Consider the following 23,308-nt stretch of genomic DNA (forward strand, 5'->3'; position numbering starts at 1 on the left):
TTAAACCAGGCTACTTGAGGGAACAGGGAACATTGATTCTTCTCAACTTCATTCAGAAGCTCTACTTTGAAGAAAGCAGTTTTGCTATGCCCCAGGTGTCTTCTGTCCATCCATTCCTTTTGAGCATCCAAATGAGCTAGTCTCATTTATTTTATTAGCCAGACTTATCTGTTCAGCAGAACGCCTTAGTTCCTCAGAAAAAAAAAGTGTTCTCTTAAAACTAGACTGTGCCTACAGGACAGACCCTCCATCAAAGGTCACAGAATCTGTTTCACATGTTGGCTTCAAAATGCTACAGAATAAGACCAGAAGATTCCAACCTCTGTCCAGTAGCTAACAACTCCAACAGATCTTTCTTCCTTGTTAAAAAAATCCCATCCAGATGGGATCCTTGTTGCTAAAGCGCTTGCTACCTATCAGGCAGCCACAGCAGAAACTGATGACGAAAGAAACAACTTGAATCTCTTCCTTCCCACATTATTTTTAGAAAAGCACTTTTCGTGATAAAAGAAGGGTCTTCAGAAGGCAGAATTCTCTTACTGCAGTAAGAATTAGGTCACTTGAATTAGAACGTTGCAGGAGGCATATTCTGAAAGCTGACCACATCTACACTGCATGATTACGTCACAGAACTCTTTTGCTAAAAGACTCTTACAGATGATAAAATTCATACAAGTTTTAGAAGTATCAGCACAAATTCATGGAAGCAAAAAGAAACCTCAAGTCCATCATTAACTAGGAGACTATCACCAGAGGTTCAGGAATTCCATGAAATGAAAATTGTTACATGCTGGAAACATACCCTTAAAAACCCGCATCATATATTTTCAAAATTCTCAATACTTCTCCTCGGTATCTGGAGACAGAATTCTAGATTAGATGACATTTTGTTTGAAATGGTACCATTGTTCCAGGGTTTATATTCCCAAAAAAATATTGCCTTAATGTGCATTCAGGTACTTTTCCTTTTTAAGTGAGCATTTGTGTGTAAGCAGTTTGCTCTGAGCTCTGTTCTTGCCAATAAAGTATGGGGAAAGTTGGCTACATCAGGGGTTACTGCCAGCCAGTGACAGCTGCAGCCATAGCATCAAGATACTTCAACTTGGCAGTAATGGAACATGTGGAATAGCTGGAAATGAGTAAGAAAGGTTTCCTTCGTGAGTCTAACTGGCAAGACCCCAAAGGAGCTGGAACATATAATTTGCCCTGGACTAGCAAGAAGCTTCCTTACTGAGCGATTATGTGCATGTTAAGTAAGGACGTGATATCAAGAAGAAAAATCTCTAGTCAATTTGTGACTAATTAACTGCCTTCTGGTAGAAGACCAGAGTAGCTGTCTCCTCCAAGGACAGAGGCTGGAGCTAAAAACAGGAAACAGGAAGGAGAATTAGGGGACAGACTAGAATAGCTGCCAGAGAATGAGCATGAACAAAAAAATGAATGGACAGGTGCATGTAAACAGTCCTGCTGAGCAGAAGGCTTCTATAATTGTGAGAGACTGAAATGTTAAAGGTTAAAAGACTTTAAAAATTGGCCATTTGCAAAAGCAGCAGGTGCTTTGCTGAGGCCAGGTTTGCAGCCCCCAACCAAACAGGAGGAGGAGAGTTTTTGTGTGCTGTGGTAAAACCTCTGATCCGCATAACAACAGCCCAGGTGCAGAGGGGGTGCGCTCCCACCTAGAGAGGATGATCACAACAAACCAATCTTGGTTTAGAAACAAGCTGGGATTTGAGCCAGATTTGAGTGAAAAGGCTGATAAGCAGCAGATCCTTCGAGGTGGGAAAATGCTTTTTATCATGCCAATGTTCTCCCTCCCCATGGGGCTCAGGTGTAAAATTCCCCTCCCCATGGAGCTCAGGTGTAAAATTTCCCTCTCCCCACCCCTGGGAGAGGCACTGGGACATCTACACGTAAGTCTGAAGGTGTTCATCCCTTCCAATAAGGCCCAACTGGCTCAACTATGCAGGTGTGAGAAACAGCCATCATGTCTTAGAAGGGATCATAAACTACCAAAGACCCCTGAAGTGCCCCCAGACTCACTTCTGCAGCCTTCCACCAGAGAACGGAGCATAATCCACAGTGTTGTATCAGTGTAAAACTCCCCCACCAAGGCAGGAACCTGGGTGTTCCCACCTGAACTTGAATGTACTGAACTTTTGAACCCATTGAACTTTTTGTTTCATGGGCTCTCCCCACTTCCAATGGATCAAGACAGCGACCATCACTTCCATCTACAGACATTTAAATTGCATCAATCAAGTATTGTTTGTGGATCCAGGGGTTCCTCTCACTGTCTACTCTTGTCGTTTCTTTCTACTTTTCTTTTTTCCTTACACATTTTCTTATGTGCTATCTTTATACTTTCATATTGTTATATTACTATAGACAATAACCATTACCGCTACATACCTCCTTTCCAGCGCAACCAAATTGTTCCAAAATAAACCTTATATATATATACACACACACACATACACACACACTGGTGTGTGTCATTTCACTGTAACACACTCCAACTAACCTATTAACAAGAATCTCAGTTACCCTGCCTCAGGGGTGGGTCCTAACAAATGTTTAAGCAAGACAGAGGAAGATTGAAAGTATCTCTAGAAAAAATTTTCTCCTGCTCACAAATGAGTCCTTTCTTTCAGGCTTGGCCTTAGATCAACAACATGATGGTTTTCTGAGATGCAGCAAATGATGCACAGTGCCTCCTAGGTCCCCAGGAATTATTATTTCCATCACTGCTCAGGTATGGTTGTGTATCTGTACTCTCCTCTCTGCAATGTCCTATTTTCAACTAATTCTGAGATCTTCCTGTCCAAGATCCCCATCTCACATATTGAAAACTTTTCTGCCTAAGCATATTCAGTTACTCCCTGGGGCAAGTCATCTTCCTGCCTTTTTTCAAAGGTTCTTGACCCCATCAGTCTCAAACAAATAAAGCAAATGCATGGGGACTACAAGACAAAAGGATTTGGGAAATGGGAGGTTGCATGTGCCCTGAGGGTAAGATCAACAGAATCAAAAAAAATTACTACAAACCTGGCTACAAAATCTGAAAATATATTCTCCTAATCTGCATTATGCTAGTAAACTTTGTTATGCCTGTATTTAGTGGATGTCTTAAAAGTTGAGTTTATTCTATTTCTACCCCAAAACAGAGTTCACCATAAACTAAGAGAAATAACTGCATTTCTAGGCAGGATATATGTGGGAGAATTTTTGGGACCATCTCTTAGTAAAGTCATAGTATAGTTTTTTCTAAGGGACTGTAAGGAAATCAAGCTGCACTCTTATCAGTGTTGTTGGTTGCAGGTCTATGCTAGATTCAGTGTTAGACATATCATTGCCTGTTTGGAATTTTTGTCACAAAACTGACTATTGAAAATTACTATATAAAATTGACAAAATTGATTGTGGCTTGCACTTTGCTGTCAAAAGCTATTTCAAAAACTATTTCAAAATTCTCAGCTCCTGAGATAAAATCCAAATTGTAATTTCAGCATTGTCTATTGTTCTTTTTTCACAGTTTTGGGGAAACTTTTGTGGACCTAGTCTTGTACTCTGGTTTAGTTCCTATCTGAATTTGAGGCACCAGGAGGAACCCAGGGTCAGGCCAAGAAGAACCATCACTTTATAGTTCAATGGGTTCCTGGCTTAAAAAACAAGCATAAGTTAAGGTCCACACTACTAACTGAGGGCCAGCTGGGGCTTCTATCTGAGGTCACAACAAATGCATTTTTCTGAGACTACAACTAAAATTCTTACTAAACCAATTTGTCCACTCTTTTTATCAACCTACTTTCCTTACCCATTGAGAAGTGTTGTTTGAGCTGTAGTGGTGTGCATTGCCAAGAGCATCAGAGATGTTGATTGACTTGTCTTCATAGTCATCCTGTCTCCTGTAGAACCATTGATGTGTCCAGCAGTAGTTTTCAGGCAGCCTTTTCCAGACAGTAGTATGTGCTGCTTTTGAAATTCTACCCAAGGATCACATTCTGAAGGTATCCAAAAGGAGATTGGAATAAACTACTTGTTTTCACTTGTAAAGAAGCCTGTAGGGTATTTGCCTGCCATCACAAGAGCTCAATTGTCAGGGCCAAGGCTGAGCCCATCAGCAAAGGTCGTAGAGCTTCTAGGACAGCAGATTTAAGAAGGGGGGGAAAGTGTTGTGCAACAGCTGCTGAAAGAGAGGAATAAGCATGTGTGAAAGAAATAACTCTGCTATCACCAGAGTCCAGAGAAAAGTAAGTTTGTTATAAAACAACTGCAGATCACAAAACTATGTAAAATACATGCAAAACTTCTTAACTCCAAGAGACAAGGGAATATGTAATTGAGGAGAATGGAATTAGTAAAATAATTACTGGCTTTCAATAACTGATTTCTCAGTATATAAAGAAACTGTATTTTGGCTTGTTGTGAGAAACCACAATAAGAAAACTTCATTATATGGAATTATGCAATACTTTTTTTGTTGTTGTTTTGGTTTTGTTTTACTTTGTATTTTAAAATAAAATGCAAGGCTTTGTCTTCCATTAAATGCTTCCATAGAAATTTAGCTGTGTGGAACTTCCCAGCAACAATGATTTTTGTTTCATTAAATACTGTCACGGCTCAATCTCTTGTTTAACTGCATCCCATTTCACTGCCTCCAGGGGTATCTCTTATTTTAGGTAATAAAGAATTTACCATGGAACACAGATAAAGCACACATGGATAGACACCACTCTGTGGGTGGACATGGTACCTATAATGCAGGAAATAAGCATCTAAGGCAGATGTCTGGCTCTCCTTTTTACTAAATGGAGATTTAAACAATATAGTTAGAGCAGTTCACTGCAATTTGATCAAACCCTAGCTGCTTACTTTGGGGTGAGATGAAGGATGCCACTGATCCTGTTGACTACAAAGGCAGGTTCATTTAGATGGAGGCAGATGTTCTGTTCAGACTCAAGTTCAATGAGATTAATCTTGTTCACACTCTCCAGGAGACTATAGGCACTACAGCCTGTCCTAATTAAGGGCACCTCTGGAAACACTGTCAGTAATGGCCAATGTAAAGACCTGCTCCTATTATAACACTATAATACGTTGCCAGATTTTTGGGTCCTTAATGGTAAAAAAATCTTTAACCTAAATACAAATTTTGAATACACACTTTTGAAGAAAACTGTGGTGGCCTGTGAACATACATGACAAGGGACAGAGAGTTTTCAGTAAGACAAGTCCCTAGTGCCACAAGAACCACTTTACGTTCGGGTGACCAGAAAGGCTTCTCCCAGGCTGCATTGGTCTGTTATGTTCATCTACCCCAGTTTGGATTCCCGGGTTGCCTGTCAGCCTCTGCCCCTCGTCACTCCCCCAGAGCTTCCCCATTGGTCCCCGTTCCCTGGTGCTGCCTTTTCCCCGCCCCCGGATAAAACTGTGAATTTTGGGAACACGTTCCTATTTGCCTCTGCACCCTTGGACAGTGTAGCAGCAATAAATGCTCCTGTGGGAACGCACGCAAATGCCCTTCTCAGCTCTTTGCTCCCGACTGTAACACTGAACCCACCCGTGCTGCTGTGGGGGCACGCGGGACCCCACGGAGCTGGGCAGGGACAGTGTTAGAAACCTACTTATTCTCACAATGAAACTAGCATCTTAGTTTTAAAGAAATATTACAGTAGAAGAAAGAAAACAAAAGAAAAAATCCAATTGCTCCTAGAGACAAGTTAAGAAGAAACTTGGGCAACACAATTCCATATCACACATCTATATTTCACAAAACTAAAAAAGATCAATTACATAAAACAGGCCTTTACAAAAGTTTGGCAACGTCAGGTAAATGAATACAGATGGTATGCATTGCTTGGAAAAATAATTTATTATGTTAGTTTACAAAAATGACAAGTTTTTACTTTATACTTTAAATTACAAGTACAGCTAGCAACTTTGATCCTACAAAAGTACTATCTATCTCCTGAGCTGCAATGAAGACTTGCAACCCTGCCTTCAGGAATTGCTTGGAGTAAGTCCCAAGTCAGCAAAAGTGTAACGTAGCTTGATATTTTTGTTACTGCCTCACTGGCTAACATTATATAGTCTAATTGCAGAAAGTAGGTACAAATGTTAATGTTAAATTAACATACGAACCTTCCTGGTAGAGCCTTAACCAAATTTAAACATACCTGCAGATTGTGCCAAGCTTTCAGTTTGCAGCAACATGCTCAGAGCACAAAAGACAGCTTTCATATACTTCATACTGCAATCACTTGACAAAGTCTCAGCACTTAGTAGTTTGATTGGTACTTAGGCTTTATACATGAGGCTTCATATTGGTACAAATCAGGCACAGGCATTCTGAAGTCAGAGCAGCAACTCAACAATAAAATTGGTGTTCTGGAGTGACATGAGTCACACCTCATGCGTAACCACGTACCTCAAACTTCACAGGTTGGTAAGGACTTGTACATCAAACCAACATGGTAACAGCTCCTCCTTTTATACTTCTACAATGCATTGTTGCTAAACCTGCACGAGGTGTTCTGAAAATCCAACCTGTACACTTAGTTTTTATGTGCATCCATGCGATTTACAGGAAGTAATAGTCAAGCAGTAGTTTGGTTGAACTTGATCTAGAGGGCCTCTTCCAACCTAAGTGATTCTAGGATTCTATACCTTTTTAAATTTATTACGTACTTCTCAAGATAGTCAAGTTGGATTTTTTTCCTCCTTGAATAATGGAAAAAGTGGACTGCAAATACCTTGTGAAGCTATCTTGAAACAAAAATATCATAGAACAAAATAGTCAAAACTGGGTTTATTTCATGAGTCTTTTGTAAAAAAAACCAAACCAATAGTGCTGGAATTTAGATGTAAGATATAATTAGCTTCTATCTACACACAAAAAAATTCCCATTTTGGGTACTCATTGAATTACTAGACCAGTTGAAAAACTGATAGGAAACAAAACATTTAGTCACAAGTGTGAAATACAATTGATACACATTAACAGATGAACTATCTCTCCTTGGAGATGGCTTCATTATTTTGAAAAAGCTGTAGTAGACCACATTGAAGTGGAACAAAGAGCTGCAACGTTTCATAATTTTTCAAATTTCATAAGCTTGAATTAATGTTATTTAGAAGGACAATGGTTTTTATTATAGAACTAACTTAGATTTAGTCTTCTTGAAAAAAAAAAAGAACCTAAATGAACTCAAAATTCATTTCTCAGATTCTGAAAAAATATAAAATATAAAAATGACATAGTGGCAGATTATTCCAAATGTTTTGCAGTTTGCTACCAAATTATTTTTATAAGAGCATGTATTTTTCAGCAAGTATTTGTTGCTCATCAGACCAACACATATTGTAGACTTGCAGACCTCCATAATGCAATGAAAAAATAGACTAAGAAAGTATTTCTCTCCCCTCTTCTAAAAGACAGCATGAAATTGTAACTCCACTGATATTACAGACAAGGCCTCTGCTAGCTTTACTGCAGTTAGGATTTCCAAGCATAAAAGGATTCATTTTCTTTTTGACCAGTAAAATTTTACAGTGTATGAACATGTTTATACACGTCAATGTCTATAAGAAAGAGACATAATTATGTGGACAGGATATACCTGATGCCTACACAGCTATTATAAGTCTGAACACACCTTTACATTTCAGAAATCAAGTTTGAAGGAAACTGCAATAGTTCTGGTTACCACAGTAAGATGAACTTCAACATGTATGAAGAGCTGGATTCCTTGCTAAACTTTCAAGGACTTTATCTCAAGAAATAATTCAATATTGAGGAATTTCATTCCACTATGCTTATTTCTATTACGTTAATCAATACAATAAGGTTTAGAAGTATTAAACAGACCTTTCTGACTTCACACCAGCACAGAGACATTTCGCATCCATATAATTTGTTGAAATTCTGTAGATTCCTTGTTGTTAGTTTATACTATACTGCAGTGACAATAGCTGACTGGGAAATATGGTGTAATATGTTAAGTGTCACATGAATGAGATGCCTGGGCAATCTTAGTTTAAGAATGTCCCAACCTAAATACTAGTTCACAAGAATAATTTTGCTCCAGTTTTAGGACACCAACTGCAAAAAAAACACTGTATTTCATTCAGATGAAATGAACACAAAGGATCTGGAGGAAAATGACTCATGTATCAACTAGCTTAATTAGGAGTGCTTGTAATGAAGTATCAGAATTAGATGGTTGGTTTTTTTAGCTAACCCCAAATTAAATAGAAACTGGCAGCATGAAATGGCAAAACATGTTCCAGAAATCAAAAGTGAGTAACATATTTTCTTCTCATACTCTCCAAGGCAAAAAAAAAAAAATAGAATATCAGCATTTGGTAATAAGGACATATAGAAGTGTCAGCCTCAAAAGTGATACACCTTTGAAACCTCAGTAATACACTGTTATTGTATAGACACTCTTACCTACAGTCTACATATTTTTCTATTTGTTGCTTTCTTCTGGCAATGTAATACCACAGCAGAAATTTGAACATTGGAGCTATTTGTTAAAATACACTGCAAGAGCCAGTATTCCATCTGTAGCACATCAGCTGTCACTGATGGATTTCAACTTTGCTATTCAGTGCACAACACACATAACAGACTTTCCCTAAGTATGGAACACAGTTAAGTCTAAATCAAAGTGAGCAAGTTTCACACATTAAGAGATGCCACAAAGTGGGACTGATGTCTGTTGATTAACATATTCAGGAGCTTCATTTTAGTATGTCACTCTAGTGAAATTTAACAAATTACTCGCATTCTGGAAAAATGAAGTGTTTCTTGACTTTGATACTTCATTTTTCCATTTTCAGAGATTTTTTGACTATGAAATAAGAATAATTTGTCTCACTTTTTAAAACTTTGTAGATTAGTTGTTTGTTAATTCATAGACCTCTAATCAATCAATGGACAACATACTAATGGATTCACGTTCCATGGCTAGTGAGCCTCCCTGCTGATGTAGCTCATGCTGAACAAATGTTTCTGCATTTTCTAGCTTTATGACTGCACTGGAAACTGCTCCAGAGAAGACAAAACAAACAGCTCCAAGGTTTCTGATGGACTTGTTGACATTTTGTTAGTCAAAACATGTAACAAAAGTTCTGCCAGCTACATGATATCTTCATGGTTGCAGCTGTTTGAATGAAATGGTGCTGCCAGTGCTGCACCCATCAGTGAAAGCCTCAATAAAAATGGTGCACGTGTTGCACTCCATACACCAAACAGCCACAAATGCAAACTGTTCTCTTGGCCAGCAGCAAAACACAGGTCATCTTCATCGTTTTCCACATAAAAAACTGTGTCACTGGTGGTTTCTGTGAAGAGCCTCATGCCAGAAACATAAATTGGGCTGCTTCCCAGTTCCATGCTTGTTTAACAATGTGAGTGACACAGAAATCCTTTTGATCATCTTTAGCAAATTTTAGTATCACTTTTCAAAAATATTTTAGGTGTCAGCAACTGTTAATCATGAAGGTGATTTTAGGGATATTAACACACTGAAGAAATATACTTTGCAATATGAGTATTTTAGGTTCTACACTAAGCACTTAGACAGATGTCCTAAATTAGGTGTAGTCTCATTTTTTGCCTTGAATCAAAAATATTTAAGGGTTCTTGCAGCAAAGTCTGTCCTTTACCATTTCCTTCTACAAACTGTTAGTAAACTCAATGCTGGCAATCAGAAAATCTAGACAAATGTAGTAAGAGACATATACTTTGTGGAATAATCTTTAAAATTAGACAGCACGTGACCTCATGTTAGTCCATTTACTAAGCAGCTTTTATTTTAGTAAACAAGTAAGAGTGTCAGAATTCATATGAAAAGAGTTTATAAGAAACAACTGCCTTCAACACTAATGTGATTCCATGGGAATATCAACTACCAAAATTATTGACGCAGAGTACGTGAAGAAATGATGGTATGTCTTCTGACATACTAGTGCACTGTAGATGGCAGATGAGAAAATCAGTTTAAGATCAAAACAACTCTGGTCTGAAGACAGATGAAAATAACAGATAACTCAAGAACAACTGTTGTACTTAAACAAAACACATATCAAGGAGCGATGTCCCTAAAAAAAGATAGCAAAATTATTCTAAAAGAGTGCAGTTCATGTTTTTAAATGTAATAATCTAACATGTTAATAACTATGTTCCAAAAATATTTACTTCCAAATAGCACCCAAAAGATTCCTAAATAAAATGACTAGAAATTTTAAAATATCATCACTGCATATTTTCACACTACAAATTTTGTCATTATTAGGGGAAGAGAAAAAAAAATCTAATTAATTCAGCCAGAGAAATGACAGATGTGCAACTTCAGCTTTAGAAACAGGAGAGCTGTTGTCGTTAGCACAAACGATAAATGCTGGATGTTGCTGGATTTTAACCACAGCAATCTCCATTTTTGTTGTCAACATTCCCAGAAGCATTGCAGATTTTTGAAGGACTTGGTGATCAGATTCTGCTCTTTTGTACTCCTGTATAGAGCACTAAAATATTCTTCAGATTTAAAATCTAATTTAGTTATTTACATAGAAAAGCAAATAAATTCATATTCACAGAAGTCTAGACATGCCTACAGTAAAGAGTTGAGTTGAGCTAGAGTAGAAAGTACTTAAGCATGTAAAAAAAAAAATTATCCAAGATGGAATTTTATTTAGGGATCACTTTTATTCAGATGTAAATACTAGCTCTAAGGTGTTTTTTAAGCTAAGGCATCAAGAATAAAAGTGTTCTGAAATTATAATTTAATCACAAATTGCTTTCCATCCCTTCTACTGCTGCTTCTGAATTCTACAATTAGATCAAAACCACAGGAATTTGGGTGATGTCCTCCTGCACATCCATTTTTGACAAGGCTGTATCATCAGATATTGACCTGCAGCTCACATTAGTTTCAGTATCAATTACTTCTGTGGGGTGACAAGGGCTTAGAGAGAAATAAATTTGTTACTAACACACTGCAGACACGGAGAGTTTAACATAGGTACAGTAAAATTTGACTGTAACAAGCAGTGCCACAAAAATTTATGCATCAATTTTTCTGCACGTTATAGATATGAGAACGCATCCAAGTTGCAAACTTCTCATTTTTAGCCATAAAGTTATATCAGTGTTACAAAAATGCCTACTGATTTCCTTTCAGGGTAGTACTGGCATTTTCATTCATGAAAACCCATTCAGTGCTACACAGTGCAGAGACTATGCCTTGCAAGCCAGAGATGAACTGATATGTAGATTCCTTAGCTCATAAATGGATTTTAGAATAGTAGTTTCTTTGTTGGATGGGTTTTTCATATATTTTCTTTATTTACTTTGCTGTAATAGTTAGTAAAAATGTGGCTGAGCTTTGAATATCCAAGGAGTACTTTCACCATCATGGAAGACTGGCTTCCAACAAAAATTTGAGAAGTAAATGTAAGAAAATAGCTTTGTTTTGCACTGTAAAATTTTATTTTTTATTTTGACATTTCTTGTTAGGATGACATAATTACACAATAAAAATAAATAATTTGGGCTATTTAGTAAATATAATCTCAAAAGTAATTAAGTAGTCTCAAGTCTGCTGTAAAATGTTAAGGAACTGAAGGGCATAAAATTTATAGCTTATTCATGTGACAACTATTTGATGCTAAAATAGAGGGCCAATGCATTTTTGAAAGCACAGTATTGAAGCACTGTATTTCAGTACAGCATTAAAAGAATGCCTGATACTAGCTTATAAAATCTGTATGTACTTAGAACATACATAAAAGTTTGCCTGATTTACCAAATGCTAAACAGAACAAAGAAATAAGCCATCATTTTTTAGTGTGTGTAATACCACGTTTTTGATTATTGAAAACCACTGCTTTGGGCAAGAACTGAGTAACAGGTCATTAAAGGGTTAAAGTATAAAAAAATCTGGCTACCAGAAGGGACAGCAATTTATAAAATGTGCAATATACAAAAGGTTTTATTTAAAAATTATCTGCTTTTCTACTTTAAAAACTGAAACTGTGCAGAAGAGTATTATTTCAGACCAATATGGAAAAAATATTATTTCTTAAACCACAAAGGGACAATTTCACATAATGTCATGAACGGAACTTTTGCCTTCAGTAAAGAGGAAACAAAATTCACTTTGTAATATGAACCTCTATCAAAGGTGGAAGAGAGACAAATGTTACACGCTATCTAGACTGCCAGGCCAAGAGGGTAAATTTAAGAAAGAATTTCCTGGCTTTGGAGTCCATAAGTCTACTCAGTAAAAATATTTTTTTTTTCTTTTTTTTTTTTTGTGTGGTTTGATGTCTCTTCTGTTCTTCCAGCCCTTTTAGAAAATTTTATAAAAGGATATAAAACTGTTGAAAACCCAGTCACATGGGCAAAGGCAAATATACTAAGCACTGAACATACTTAAAGTCTTAAAGCCAAAATTTTTCACCCAGTAGTAATTTCTGTCCTGTATAGTACAAAAAGAGATCCAATACTTGATGTAATAGTGAGGGAGATCGGACTGCTTATCCTTAGTTTTCTAACAATAAAAAGAAGTAGTGATCCTATTTTAGGAATACATATTTCAGATTTCTAAGTTACAAGTCAGGAAAAAATGTATAAATACATAAAATGGTAAGATTTTTACAAATTCCTTAGCAAAAAGAGAGGACATTACATTTCTGGTATTACTTCCCAGCTCAGACTCTTAAAGACCCATTCATTTACCAACAGGCACATTTATGTCAAAAAAACATCTAAACTTTGGTACAACAGGTAAGGTACACATTTATCCATCAGCAATCAATGCACCAGACCTTGTTACCACATAAGGTTTTGAGAGCACAAGTTTACTGTTTCATAATATATTTTAAAGTGACCTTTCTATGTTTTGGCCATAATTTGTAGGTACCATAAAGTCTGCAAGCTGGTGACATTTCGTTTTGCATTTTTTAATGTTTCAGCAGACCAAACCAGTTAAAATATTTTAAATGCCGTTATTTCCAGCTCTGCTCTTGATCTAATAAAAAAAATGAATTACAAATGTTGGATCCACTTAAAGTAACTTCAGTTTATAGTAACTGTGGCTTGAGGTAAACACTGTTTCATGACATCCACACTCTTTGTAGAGAGCAGTTTATTTGTTGATTTTTTTCTTGTCCCTATCATGGCTGTTGAGATCAGAACAGATGGATGTGCCTGTTTTGTTTTCTTGACCCTCTGAATGAGCAGATGTGCCAGAAGTCTGCAAAAAGCCAATGCCAGCACTACCATGCACAGCATAACACACAACAAAAGGTAAAGAAAACTTTTTAACCGAATCAGATTTTTTTTTACATTTTAAGCAATTTAAGTTCATGGAAAAATGAATGGAGAATAAACTCGAATATTTTTCTCATTTCTGTGTCTGATTTTGATGTTCTCAGCATGTTTTTCTGTTTGAAACAGGTTGAATACAAGGTGATTGTCAAGGAAGAGCACTGTCCAGAGCACCCACAGGAACAACAGAACACTTCATCAGAGTAGGGAAAAAAAATTTTTAAAAACCCTCTTTTGAGATGGCACTCTGTGACCTGTGAATTATGCCTGAGACACCTACAGTGCTAAAAAATGACAGTGTTTCAGACAAGAAATAGGCTTCCTAAATATGACAGAAGTCTGCAAAACAAAATAGTTTGAATGGTGTTAATGTTGCTACAGTACTCTGATAGCTTTGGCAAATCTTTTAAGGCACACTAGCAGTGATCCAGCCAGAAGTAGCTGAAAGGAGAATAAAACAAGAACTGTGAGAAACACTTGCATTTCTTTAGACAGCAGAAAATTCTTCTATGATTTGCTCTTTGAGACCACTGTAATGCAAAACTGTGTCTAATTTGTTTAGAGTAAAAATATCTGAACAAATACAAATGTGTAATATTGTATTTCCATAGTATTTTACAATCAATATGACACATCTCTAACAGAGAACAAAACAGGATAAATAAATGAACACGAAACCCTGCTATTATGATTCTCACAGCCACATAGAAGTGCCTTTCAACACTTGATGCAGATGGGTGATTCAGATTCTTTAAAGTGCCTTACCAAGGCCATCTGATAAAACTGTTCTGGCGAAAAGAATAATTCTTATAACACATATATCCTGAACCTGAAACCAAGATATGAATTTTCACTAGCTTTGAGAAAATTTTGTTTTATCACTTCTTTCTTAAATGATTTTTTCAAACTGAAAGACCTATAATCAAAAATGTGTCTGTACAACACTGTATAATGACTCTCATCATAATAGGCAATTTCTGAATATTTTTGCATTATTAATAATGTTGCTAAATGTAATAAAAAAACAAGTGTCAGAACAACTCCTGTATAGGGGTAAATAAGCTCATAGCAAAGATTAATGTCACAGGTATTTCACTTCACAGTATTTCAGGAATACAATAAATTTAGTCTAGGAGGACTGCAGAAACAAATACAAGAGAATAGCAAATCCCAGAAAGCCTTTGGTGTACAAGTCCCCTAAATTATCACAAGAGTTCATCAGAATCACTCTTGGTGCTCTTTCATTTGAGTGTTTGGCAATTGCTGAATCATTAAGGGTGCATCGCTCCTATAGCAGATGGAATTACTACTGTTCAAACCCAAAAAAAGAGTGGAATGGAATTTACCACAGAGAAAACTGGTGTGGTTTTGTAAAATATTCTACTGCTTTCCTCCTTCTGCTTGCAGCTTCATTTCACTAACAGCAACACTAGTAGAATCTTCCTTGGTGGCACTTGTATCCAAAGGAACCATCCCTTTCATAAGTGCTAGAAAGAAGTCACACAAAAAAACTAATTAAGTATCTTCGGAGACAGACATGAAGTCAGTTAGACTCAATGATCATAGAGGCCTTTTTGAACCTGTGATTCGCTGATTTGTTTGACTGATCATTAATGTTTATTTAAAACATGTATTTCATTATATGATATCATAATTTATTCCACAAGTAATATGGTGTTCATAAATATTCAATATTCGTAAGGCTATGAATTGAGAAACTAACTTATTTTTCTAGAGAAATAGATTTTTATACTCTATATAAACACAGGCATAGCCAAGAGCTTTCCTATACACAAGAAATGTAGACTGCATTTACAAAAATTTGATTATTTCACTAAGACATATTTTCCATTTATTTTTTGAGAATTTTTATTTAAATAAAATAAGACAAACTCTCAAAAATTTTGTGAAGGAATATCTTTACCAACGGCATGGACTAAACCCACCAAATAACACTGAACAGGTGTTCATACGATGTCATACTGTGTATATACCTTCACAGCAGGGTACATATATAGTGCATATTTCTAAATACATTATATTGCATCAAAATCCAGACAATATGATTTGACAAAACATCTTATGATAAAATGCTGAAGAAAAAAAAGTCAAAATATCCAAACATTTAGCAAAAGGCAGACATTAAGGGAAGGAAAGTGGCTACCAGCTTATACAACATCGCTTTATCCTAACGGCCTTCCTTGTATCACAAGCATATAAGAAAAGTGGTCCTACTGAATATCCAGAGTGCAATTTTTAACGAGCCAGTAAAATTGTAGCAGTACATAACCAAAAGTTATTTAATAAGAAGCAAGAATTCACAGTTTGGTTAGGAGAGTTTTCACTTTCAGGAGAATGAAATCTGTGTTTGGGACGTTGGTGTGAGTTCTAAGTTTTCAGAACTGGTCCAAAGCTCTGCTACTGTATGCTATGTCAGTGGTACCTCCTGTGGACAGTATTCAGAGTAAGGCGAAAAATCATAAAGAAAGTGCATTGCTTAGCTAATTCAATTTGCATTTTTCTAAGTGATGATGTCAAGTTTAGAACCCGCCATTCCAGGTTCTCATGCTTAAGCAGCCCCAGGTTTTGTTCTACAAGGGTGTCCCATGGCATAGTGATGTTGCAATGTCTTTTTACTTTTAAGTACATTACATTATTTATAAATGCCAACACAAAGAGTCTTAAGAACTTATGAAAAACTGTACACAGAGGGATAAAGACAGGCATCAGCAATACAGTGCAAGAGTTAATTGTTATGACAATAAAGCCTACATTCTGGACAACTTGGTTTTATTCAGCTGTGCGATCAGTCATACTACATACCATGTTGACACAAGAGTGTTGTCTATCACAGCTTATGAAGCCCTGGCACATAAATTCCCAACAACAATAGAAAGCCTGTAAGACATATGGTTTCTGGGAAGCCATCCAGGTTAAAATCTCGAAGTGATGAAATGTGCAAAGAGAAAGGCAGGACTCAATTCACAAAGCTAATGCAAAGCACGTGTAACTCTAGGGACTCTTGTACTCAAAAATTCAGGAAAATACAGTGGCCATTAAAAACAGTTTCTGAGGATTATTCTTTAGGTAACAACTAGTAGTGACTTTTTGGACCAACCATTTTGGTCTGATAATAATATAGACTGCAAACCACGTCTAGTAAATGTTTCCTTGAATAAATTATTTTCTCATTTAAACTTCTTCATTTCTAAGAAAATGGGTATAGAAATAAAAGCACATTCCCTCAACATATTTTAAAATATGTTTGTAATGGAAAAGCTGTTATAATTGCAGAAATTATACCAGTAACAAAAGAGATGTTGATGTTAATTACTTTCCTTTTAACTGCTTGCTGCATTGGCAACTTTTTAGTAAACATATATATATGGAAACAGATTTTTGTTCCCTTATCTATTTTCCAATACTATTTGTCCTTCTTTCTTCAACCCATTTTAACTGAAATCCCACATCACCCTCACAGATAAGTTAAATTATATCAAATGAGTCTGCTCCCCTTCCTCGTGCTCTCTACAAGTCACAGGAGACCCACATTGGGAAGGAAGATTCTAGTACTAGTTATTGACTCTATAATAGTCTGTAAGGTTTCATGAATTGAAGAGAGATGGAATGGGGAAACATAAATCACAAAGGCTTGCAAACGGCTCCAAAAGGTAAATGAAAGAAAAAAAAAATCCATTCTTCTATTTCTGAAGAAGTAAGGAAACAATTAATCACAGAAAACAGATGACAACATGTACAGGAAGATTTATTAAAAGCTACAGTAGGTTTGGGAGCTAAGATGTCAAATTATACTTCTCTGTCAAAGTCTCAAATGATAATTAATTAATATCATTACTGAAATTAAAAGTTCATGGTGTTGATGTGACTATCATGACTGAAGTAGCTGACTTTTCATTTGTCACTCACTGGAAAATCTCCTTAATGCTAATACCACTGCAGAATTTTCACTGTCCTCAAGAACTATATCAACAACTTCAAAATACGCATTTAACTGGTGGAAATCAGTTTCAGCATAAAGTGACAATCAGTCACAAACCAAAGGCTATGGAGTAATCCACATATCTTAGTGCCATAAGCACTAAGTAGTGAATTGAATCACTACTGTCTTTTGTTAATCATTTATTTTTTTGTCTCCAGAAAGTTTAGTACTTAGTGCTGGTAAAAAACAGTTGAATCAGAGAATAAATATGCAGAATTGTTTCATCAGATTGGTATTCAGATCACATGGATCCTATTTCTCATAAAACTGCCTAAAATTTATTAAAAAGTATTAAAGTAACCAAGTCCTACCTTGTTTAATTTGGGTTAAGCAGTGTAAAGACATTGTAATATTTTAGGAATATTTATGCTGCCTTTTTAAATTTCAGTAAATTTTTGCAGTGAATCACTTTTGGAATTCTTGAGATTGGAAGGGACTGCTGGAGGCCATCTATCTGAACATGCTGTGAGGCATGGGTTACTCCTTTTCTATACCCATAACAGGCTCAGCTGTACTTTGATTTGCAAGACTTTGACAGGGATGAGGTTTGGGAAAATGGAAAAATCAACTGTGAGTCAAGGTAAAGTGTTCCTAAAGTACAGATGATACGGAGATATTTGCTCCTGTGCTTTATTCCTACTATTGTTATTCAGTATGCTCTGCAAAAAGATATTAACCACAACCCATAGATTCTGAAAGGAAGAGAAACCAATTATCTTTAACCTCATCAGATCAGCTCAGGACTTATTGGTGAGCAGTAATGTACCACAGCACTCATTCTAAGATGCAATGCTTTCAAAGTGTAATGAAGCCTGAAATAGGACTTACCATTACAATAGAATGCAACTTTCTGAATAGGTTCCCAGTACACAAACTGGTTATATTGAAAAGAAACAGAAGATGACACCCTTCTGAAGAAAAGTATTTTAGTATCCATGTACTGATGTGATCAAAAAAAACCCCCTTAAAAACCTTTTTGACACTCATGCAAAGATGTGCTTATGTACCTGGTAAGAACTAATACGTCCTATGTTTTATTGAGCATTTCCCAGCTGTATCAGAGATCCCATGACTTTGCATGAACAACACAAGTTGTATACACACAAGGGGGTAGAGAAACCATTTAAAAAAGCACAGTTGAAGTAGAATTAGCGAATTCAACTTTCACTGCGAAAATGCTACATCTCTCTTGGTCCCTCAGAAGATACACAGCTTACACAGGTATGACTCATTATGCAGAGATTCAGAACTCAAGGGCAGCCCTTTTCTTTGGCATAGGTTTGGGTGACAAATAGAATACATTGTACGTCTCAGTCAAAAAAACCCAAACGACTATCCATAGGATGTAATGAAGTACTTCCTAGGCAAAGACATCCATCCAGTATCTAAAATTAACACACAGAAGGATACTTAAGATGGTTCTAGCACTTCTTTTCTGAAGAGTAGAAAACTCTTTCAAGTAGAAAAATTTTTTAGAAGAAAAGAGTACGTTACCTGTAGATTTTTTCTGTGATATAATACTTACAACCTGAATTGGAGAGCAGTGAGCTGCACAGAAAGCTGTTTTGAGTTTGCCAACTAGAAGAGTGAGCAGCTGCTTCTATATCAGAAATTTCAGCATCCCTTTTCACATCCTATAGGAGCCAAATAAAAATAATTTTATCTGTCACTATCAAGCAGCTGTAAATTTTAACAAAAAGCATACAGTAGCACACATATAGGCACATGCTGTGATTTCACACATGCTGGAAACGACTGATTTGAGTTCTCTGAATTCTCAGTATTGCAGTTAGGTTCAAATTAATTTGCTTATGATTTTTATCCCCATTTCATCACTATAGAAGGTCTGCAAAAAACTGCTTTGCCTTGAGAAAAGTACTGGCAGCATTGCAAGTCTTTGCCACTACAGTAAGTTGTAAAAATGCTCTTTCCTGTTCACATCACGTCCACAGTTCAGGACATGTCATATCAGCAGGGCAGACATCAGCGAATGATGACTTCCTCATCAATGAATGGTTCATATTAATTCACTGAAGTTATACAAGTAGTAACAAATATTAGATCTATTTTCCCTGCCACTTAGGAAACTTAAAGTTCACTGATTTCTCATATCAAAATACCTAAAGGTGCTTTTGAATTTTTTTGTTAAACCACGAAATAAAGTCTGAAGTATAATGTTACTATTCATGGCTAAATCCATACAGCATAGCTTCTTGGTGAGGAAAGTCATTTGGTCTATAAGCTAAAAAGAGAAGATAAATTTTAAAAGGTCTTTTAAACAAAAACCCCTGAAAAATCTCTATTAGCTCTGCAGCAAGTAGACCCCAGTTACAATACCATCCAAAATAAGATTAAAAGCTTGTCTTGGTATCCAAATTACTCAATTTCTTGAAATGAGAAGAGGTAATAATGAACAAATGCATCAGTTCATAAAACACACGAGTTTACCGCTGAATTCTTATCATAAACAGCCTCAGGGAATTTTCTTAAAACATCTTGCAATTTATCATTCATGCTGATACTAAGATTTGAAAACTAAACAGAAAACAAAATAAAATTCTACATTAATTTAGAGATACAATGAGCTTTTGTTCCATCACTGAAGAATGATTTACTCCTATTAAGACTAATGGGAATTATACATATTAATCCCCTTATGTGCTGATGAGAGACTTAATACCTAAAGTGTTCATAGCACAAGAACAACTTTTAAAGAATAAAAAAAGTTTGTCTTTCCATTCTACTTCCAGAAATGCTTTAGAAGAAGAGCTTTTAAACAAGAAAGGTGCTTCTACCAGTAACTGCAATACAAAATGGCTCTCTCTTTACAGAAATTTTTATTTATAGAATGCGCTTCATTGACAATTACATCTGTATGTTGTGTTTGAGAAGATGGTCGATTGCCTGTGACAGTGAAACTCCTAAAATATTTTTATCTCTGCATCATAGTATTTATCTCTAGTTTTCCTCTGTCTTTCTTTTTCGATTTTGCTTCTGTTGATATTCTTTTTTACTATGTTATATTTATGGGGTTTTCCCCCCAATTTAACCTTTACCTACTATAATTTGGCCCTTTCTTAGTTGAAAAATCAAGATTGTTGTACCTGATGGTATTCTACCAGCCACTGGCTTACTATTATTACTGGAAATCTTCCATTTTAACACATACAAATAGAAATTACAATTTTTCTGGGCTTCTGAGCAACAGGTATTTTAAAGCCATCTGACAAGACTACAGAAGAGTAAGAAGATTGAGTGGAGACAAAAGAAATCATAAGAAAGGAAGAAAAAACCTCTTTTAGGGGAACATTCAACTTTGGTTTAATTTTTCCGCCTTAAAATGAAAAAAGGCTGGGACACAAGATTAGATAATGGCTGTCTGAGATCAGTGCTGGCAAGCAAGCTGAAACAAGTGTATTATAAGAAAGGCTAGAAAGATAAACATAACATAAGAGAAAGATTAATTCCACAAGTAATTTTATCTACAACGATTGATGTAAAAAATTTTGTAACAACCATGCATTTTCTTATCACCTATCAAATATCTATTTTGTATGGCAGGGGCACTATGTACAGAGCATGAACCAAAAATATCAGAAAGAATCAACTTTGATGTCCTCAAACCTACACTCTTCCAGCAATCAATTTTAGAGACTCCCAACTGACAATAAAAATGAAAAAAACTAAAAACCAATGCATTTGAGTTAGTTCCAAAGGAGGGTAAGAAAGGCAAGCATTAAAATGATTTTTTTTAGTCTAAGCTAGCCTGATCACTGAAATCAGATTAGCACCCGTCTGTTACTTGGTTTTGAACATTCTGTTCTATTTGCAACAGCCGTGACAGCAATGAGTACTGTATGTCATGCAAAAACCCAATTAGGCCTGACTAAATGGAAGCCATTAAATGCTCTCGGTTGTCTAAAGAAAGAGAATTGTTTTGGAATTAGCTTTGTACTGGATTCTGATTATTGAGTTCAAGTCACACAAGCTCAGTAAGTTCAGTCAGCTTAGTGCAGTGTTATGTTCTACCGTCAGCTGATTGCATTCCACTTAGCCTTTCAATGTTGTCCAAATTTCAATAGCTACTAATTTAGTAACGCTTGTGTGGAGGGAGGAGAAATTCAAGAAACTGAAGATTATCATCAGCAACAGACTGAATGCGCCTGTTTCATCCTTTCAATTCTTTCTTACAGAAGAGCAAGATGGCTTTTTCAAGTAACTTAATACCTTCTTATAACAGCAACTTAGTAAGCTAAAATATTCTGTATTTTTTTTTACCTTTTCCACTTTTTAAAAGACACACTGGTAAGTATGTCCTCATTTTGCAGAAGGAAGATGGCTACAGATGAGTTGGGGAACACAAACATCTTTTTGATAGAGTATGTGATCCTTGATTTGAGCTCAATTGCTTAGAGACACAGGTATGATAAACTGCCAAAGAAACTGATTTGATTGAGATACATAGCAGAAATACTAGTATGATTCTTCAGGTCTAATCACTTATTTCAATCACTTCCATAAGAAACTGTAGTTCTGCTGAAGCAAGCCACTACCACAATGACAGTGATATAACAATGAACAAGCTAATAAGGGAAAGAAAGCATGTTAACAATTGGAAAGTTGAACTCATTACAAGCCAAGTTTCTAAACAAGAGCACTGGATCGGTATTGCAAGGAGTTAGTTATTCATGCTTAGCACTGCTATGAGTCCAGTGAGTGACCTTTAGCAAATCACTTCCCTTCTGTTTGCCTGGATTTCATTTATGTATGAAAGAGACATCATACAGAATCGTTTGTAAAGAACGCAAATATCAACTACGGAAAAATTACTACATGTGATTTATAAATTAGTCAACCTTTATATAGAGGAAACAGGTTTCTATATCTTTTACTTGAAAGGATAAGAGAAAATTGAACAAAACAATTTAAAAATTGTTGTAGACAGCAATTCGACAAAGCAGGTAAACATTTCAGAGTAGTAAGACACAGTAAGACACCTTTCTGTAAAATTTGAAAGATTTTTGGAAACTATCCATGGCATTTACAATGAACGCAACCCCTAATTCATCAAATTTCATGCCATGTCAATATACCTGCCATGCCATCAGCCATGGCAGCTATATGAAACAGAAACATTCATGCGGGATTTTAGTCTGTGTTTGTACTAGGAGTTAATAAGGTACGGTTATGTTGCTGATTGAAAGTAACTGGGACACAAAAGTGGAGTACACACAAATACCTTGACTTGGCTGACTCTTTGCTTTGAATCTTCCAGCTGTTGCTGTAAGGAAGTTACTATATCTTTATACTTCATATATCTTTCCTCAATCATCTCCCTTCGGCAATAGGTCTCCTAGAAATGCATTGAAAGATTTAGATGATTTAATAACATGAAAAGTAGTTAGAAACTCTGACTATTGTAAACACAGGTTTCGTCAAGGACTTTCACCACAGCAAGAATGAATTAAGTACTAACTTTCAGAGGCTGAACTACAGGGGCCATATAAAAGCATAATGTTCTGTACAGAAAAATAATGTTAAAACAAATGTAGATTAAAATGGAAATGGCCTTATCCTTAACTGGTGAATGATTTCTTGTAACCCTTTCTGAACTTCAGCAATATCATACCTTCTAACAAAGAAATTCTGTAATGTGGAATATTAATTACAGCACTGCAGAAACAAGCACTTGAAGAAAAAAAGGTTCTAAGGATATGGACAAAACAGTATTTTTAATAAGAAAACATAATGCTACTCACTGAACTAGCTAATGATTCGCTTGAATTAACAAACCTCCTACACAACCTGAGAAGTTTATCAAAACTTACTTCCTCTTTCGTTCTCCCTCCCGATAAAAACATTGAGGGAAGAACTTGCTAGCTAGCATTGGAGAACAATGAACAGCTTTGAAATACTTCATTCATGCATACCACTTGAGAGTAAAATATGCTATTGTACAAAAAATCCAGTAT

General features: G+C 35.9%; 1 protein-coding gene across 1 annotated transcript in view; it reads right to left on the reverse strand.

Annotated features, from left to right (window-relative positions):
• Positions 1-5,853: 5,853 nt before the first annotated feature.
• Positions 5,854-23,308, reverse strand: part of CEP128 (centrosomal protein 128) — a 114,387-nt gene continuing 96,932 nt past the window's right edge. The window contains 3 exon segments of the mRNA XM_017728950.1: positions 5,854-14,823; positions 18,862-18,970; positions 22,576-22,689. Of these exon segments, the coding sequence (XP_017584439.1) occupies positions 14,717-14,823; positions 18,862-18,970; positions 22,576-22,689 (330 nt within the window). The 3' untranslated portion in view covers positions 5,854-14,716.

The sequence above is a fragment of the Corvus brachyrhynchos genome, unplaced genomic scaffold (assembly GCF_000691975.1).
Source record: "Corvus brachyrhynchos isolate BGI_N302 unplaced genomic scaffold, ASM69197v1 scaffold1, whole genome shotgun sequence".
Classification (NCBI taxonomy): domain Eukaryota; kingdom Metazoa; phylum Chordata; class Aves; order Passeriformes; family Corvidae; genus Corvus; species Corvus brachyrhynchos.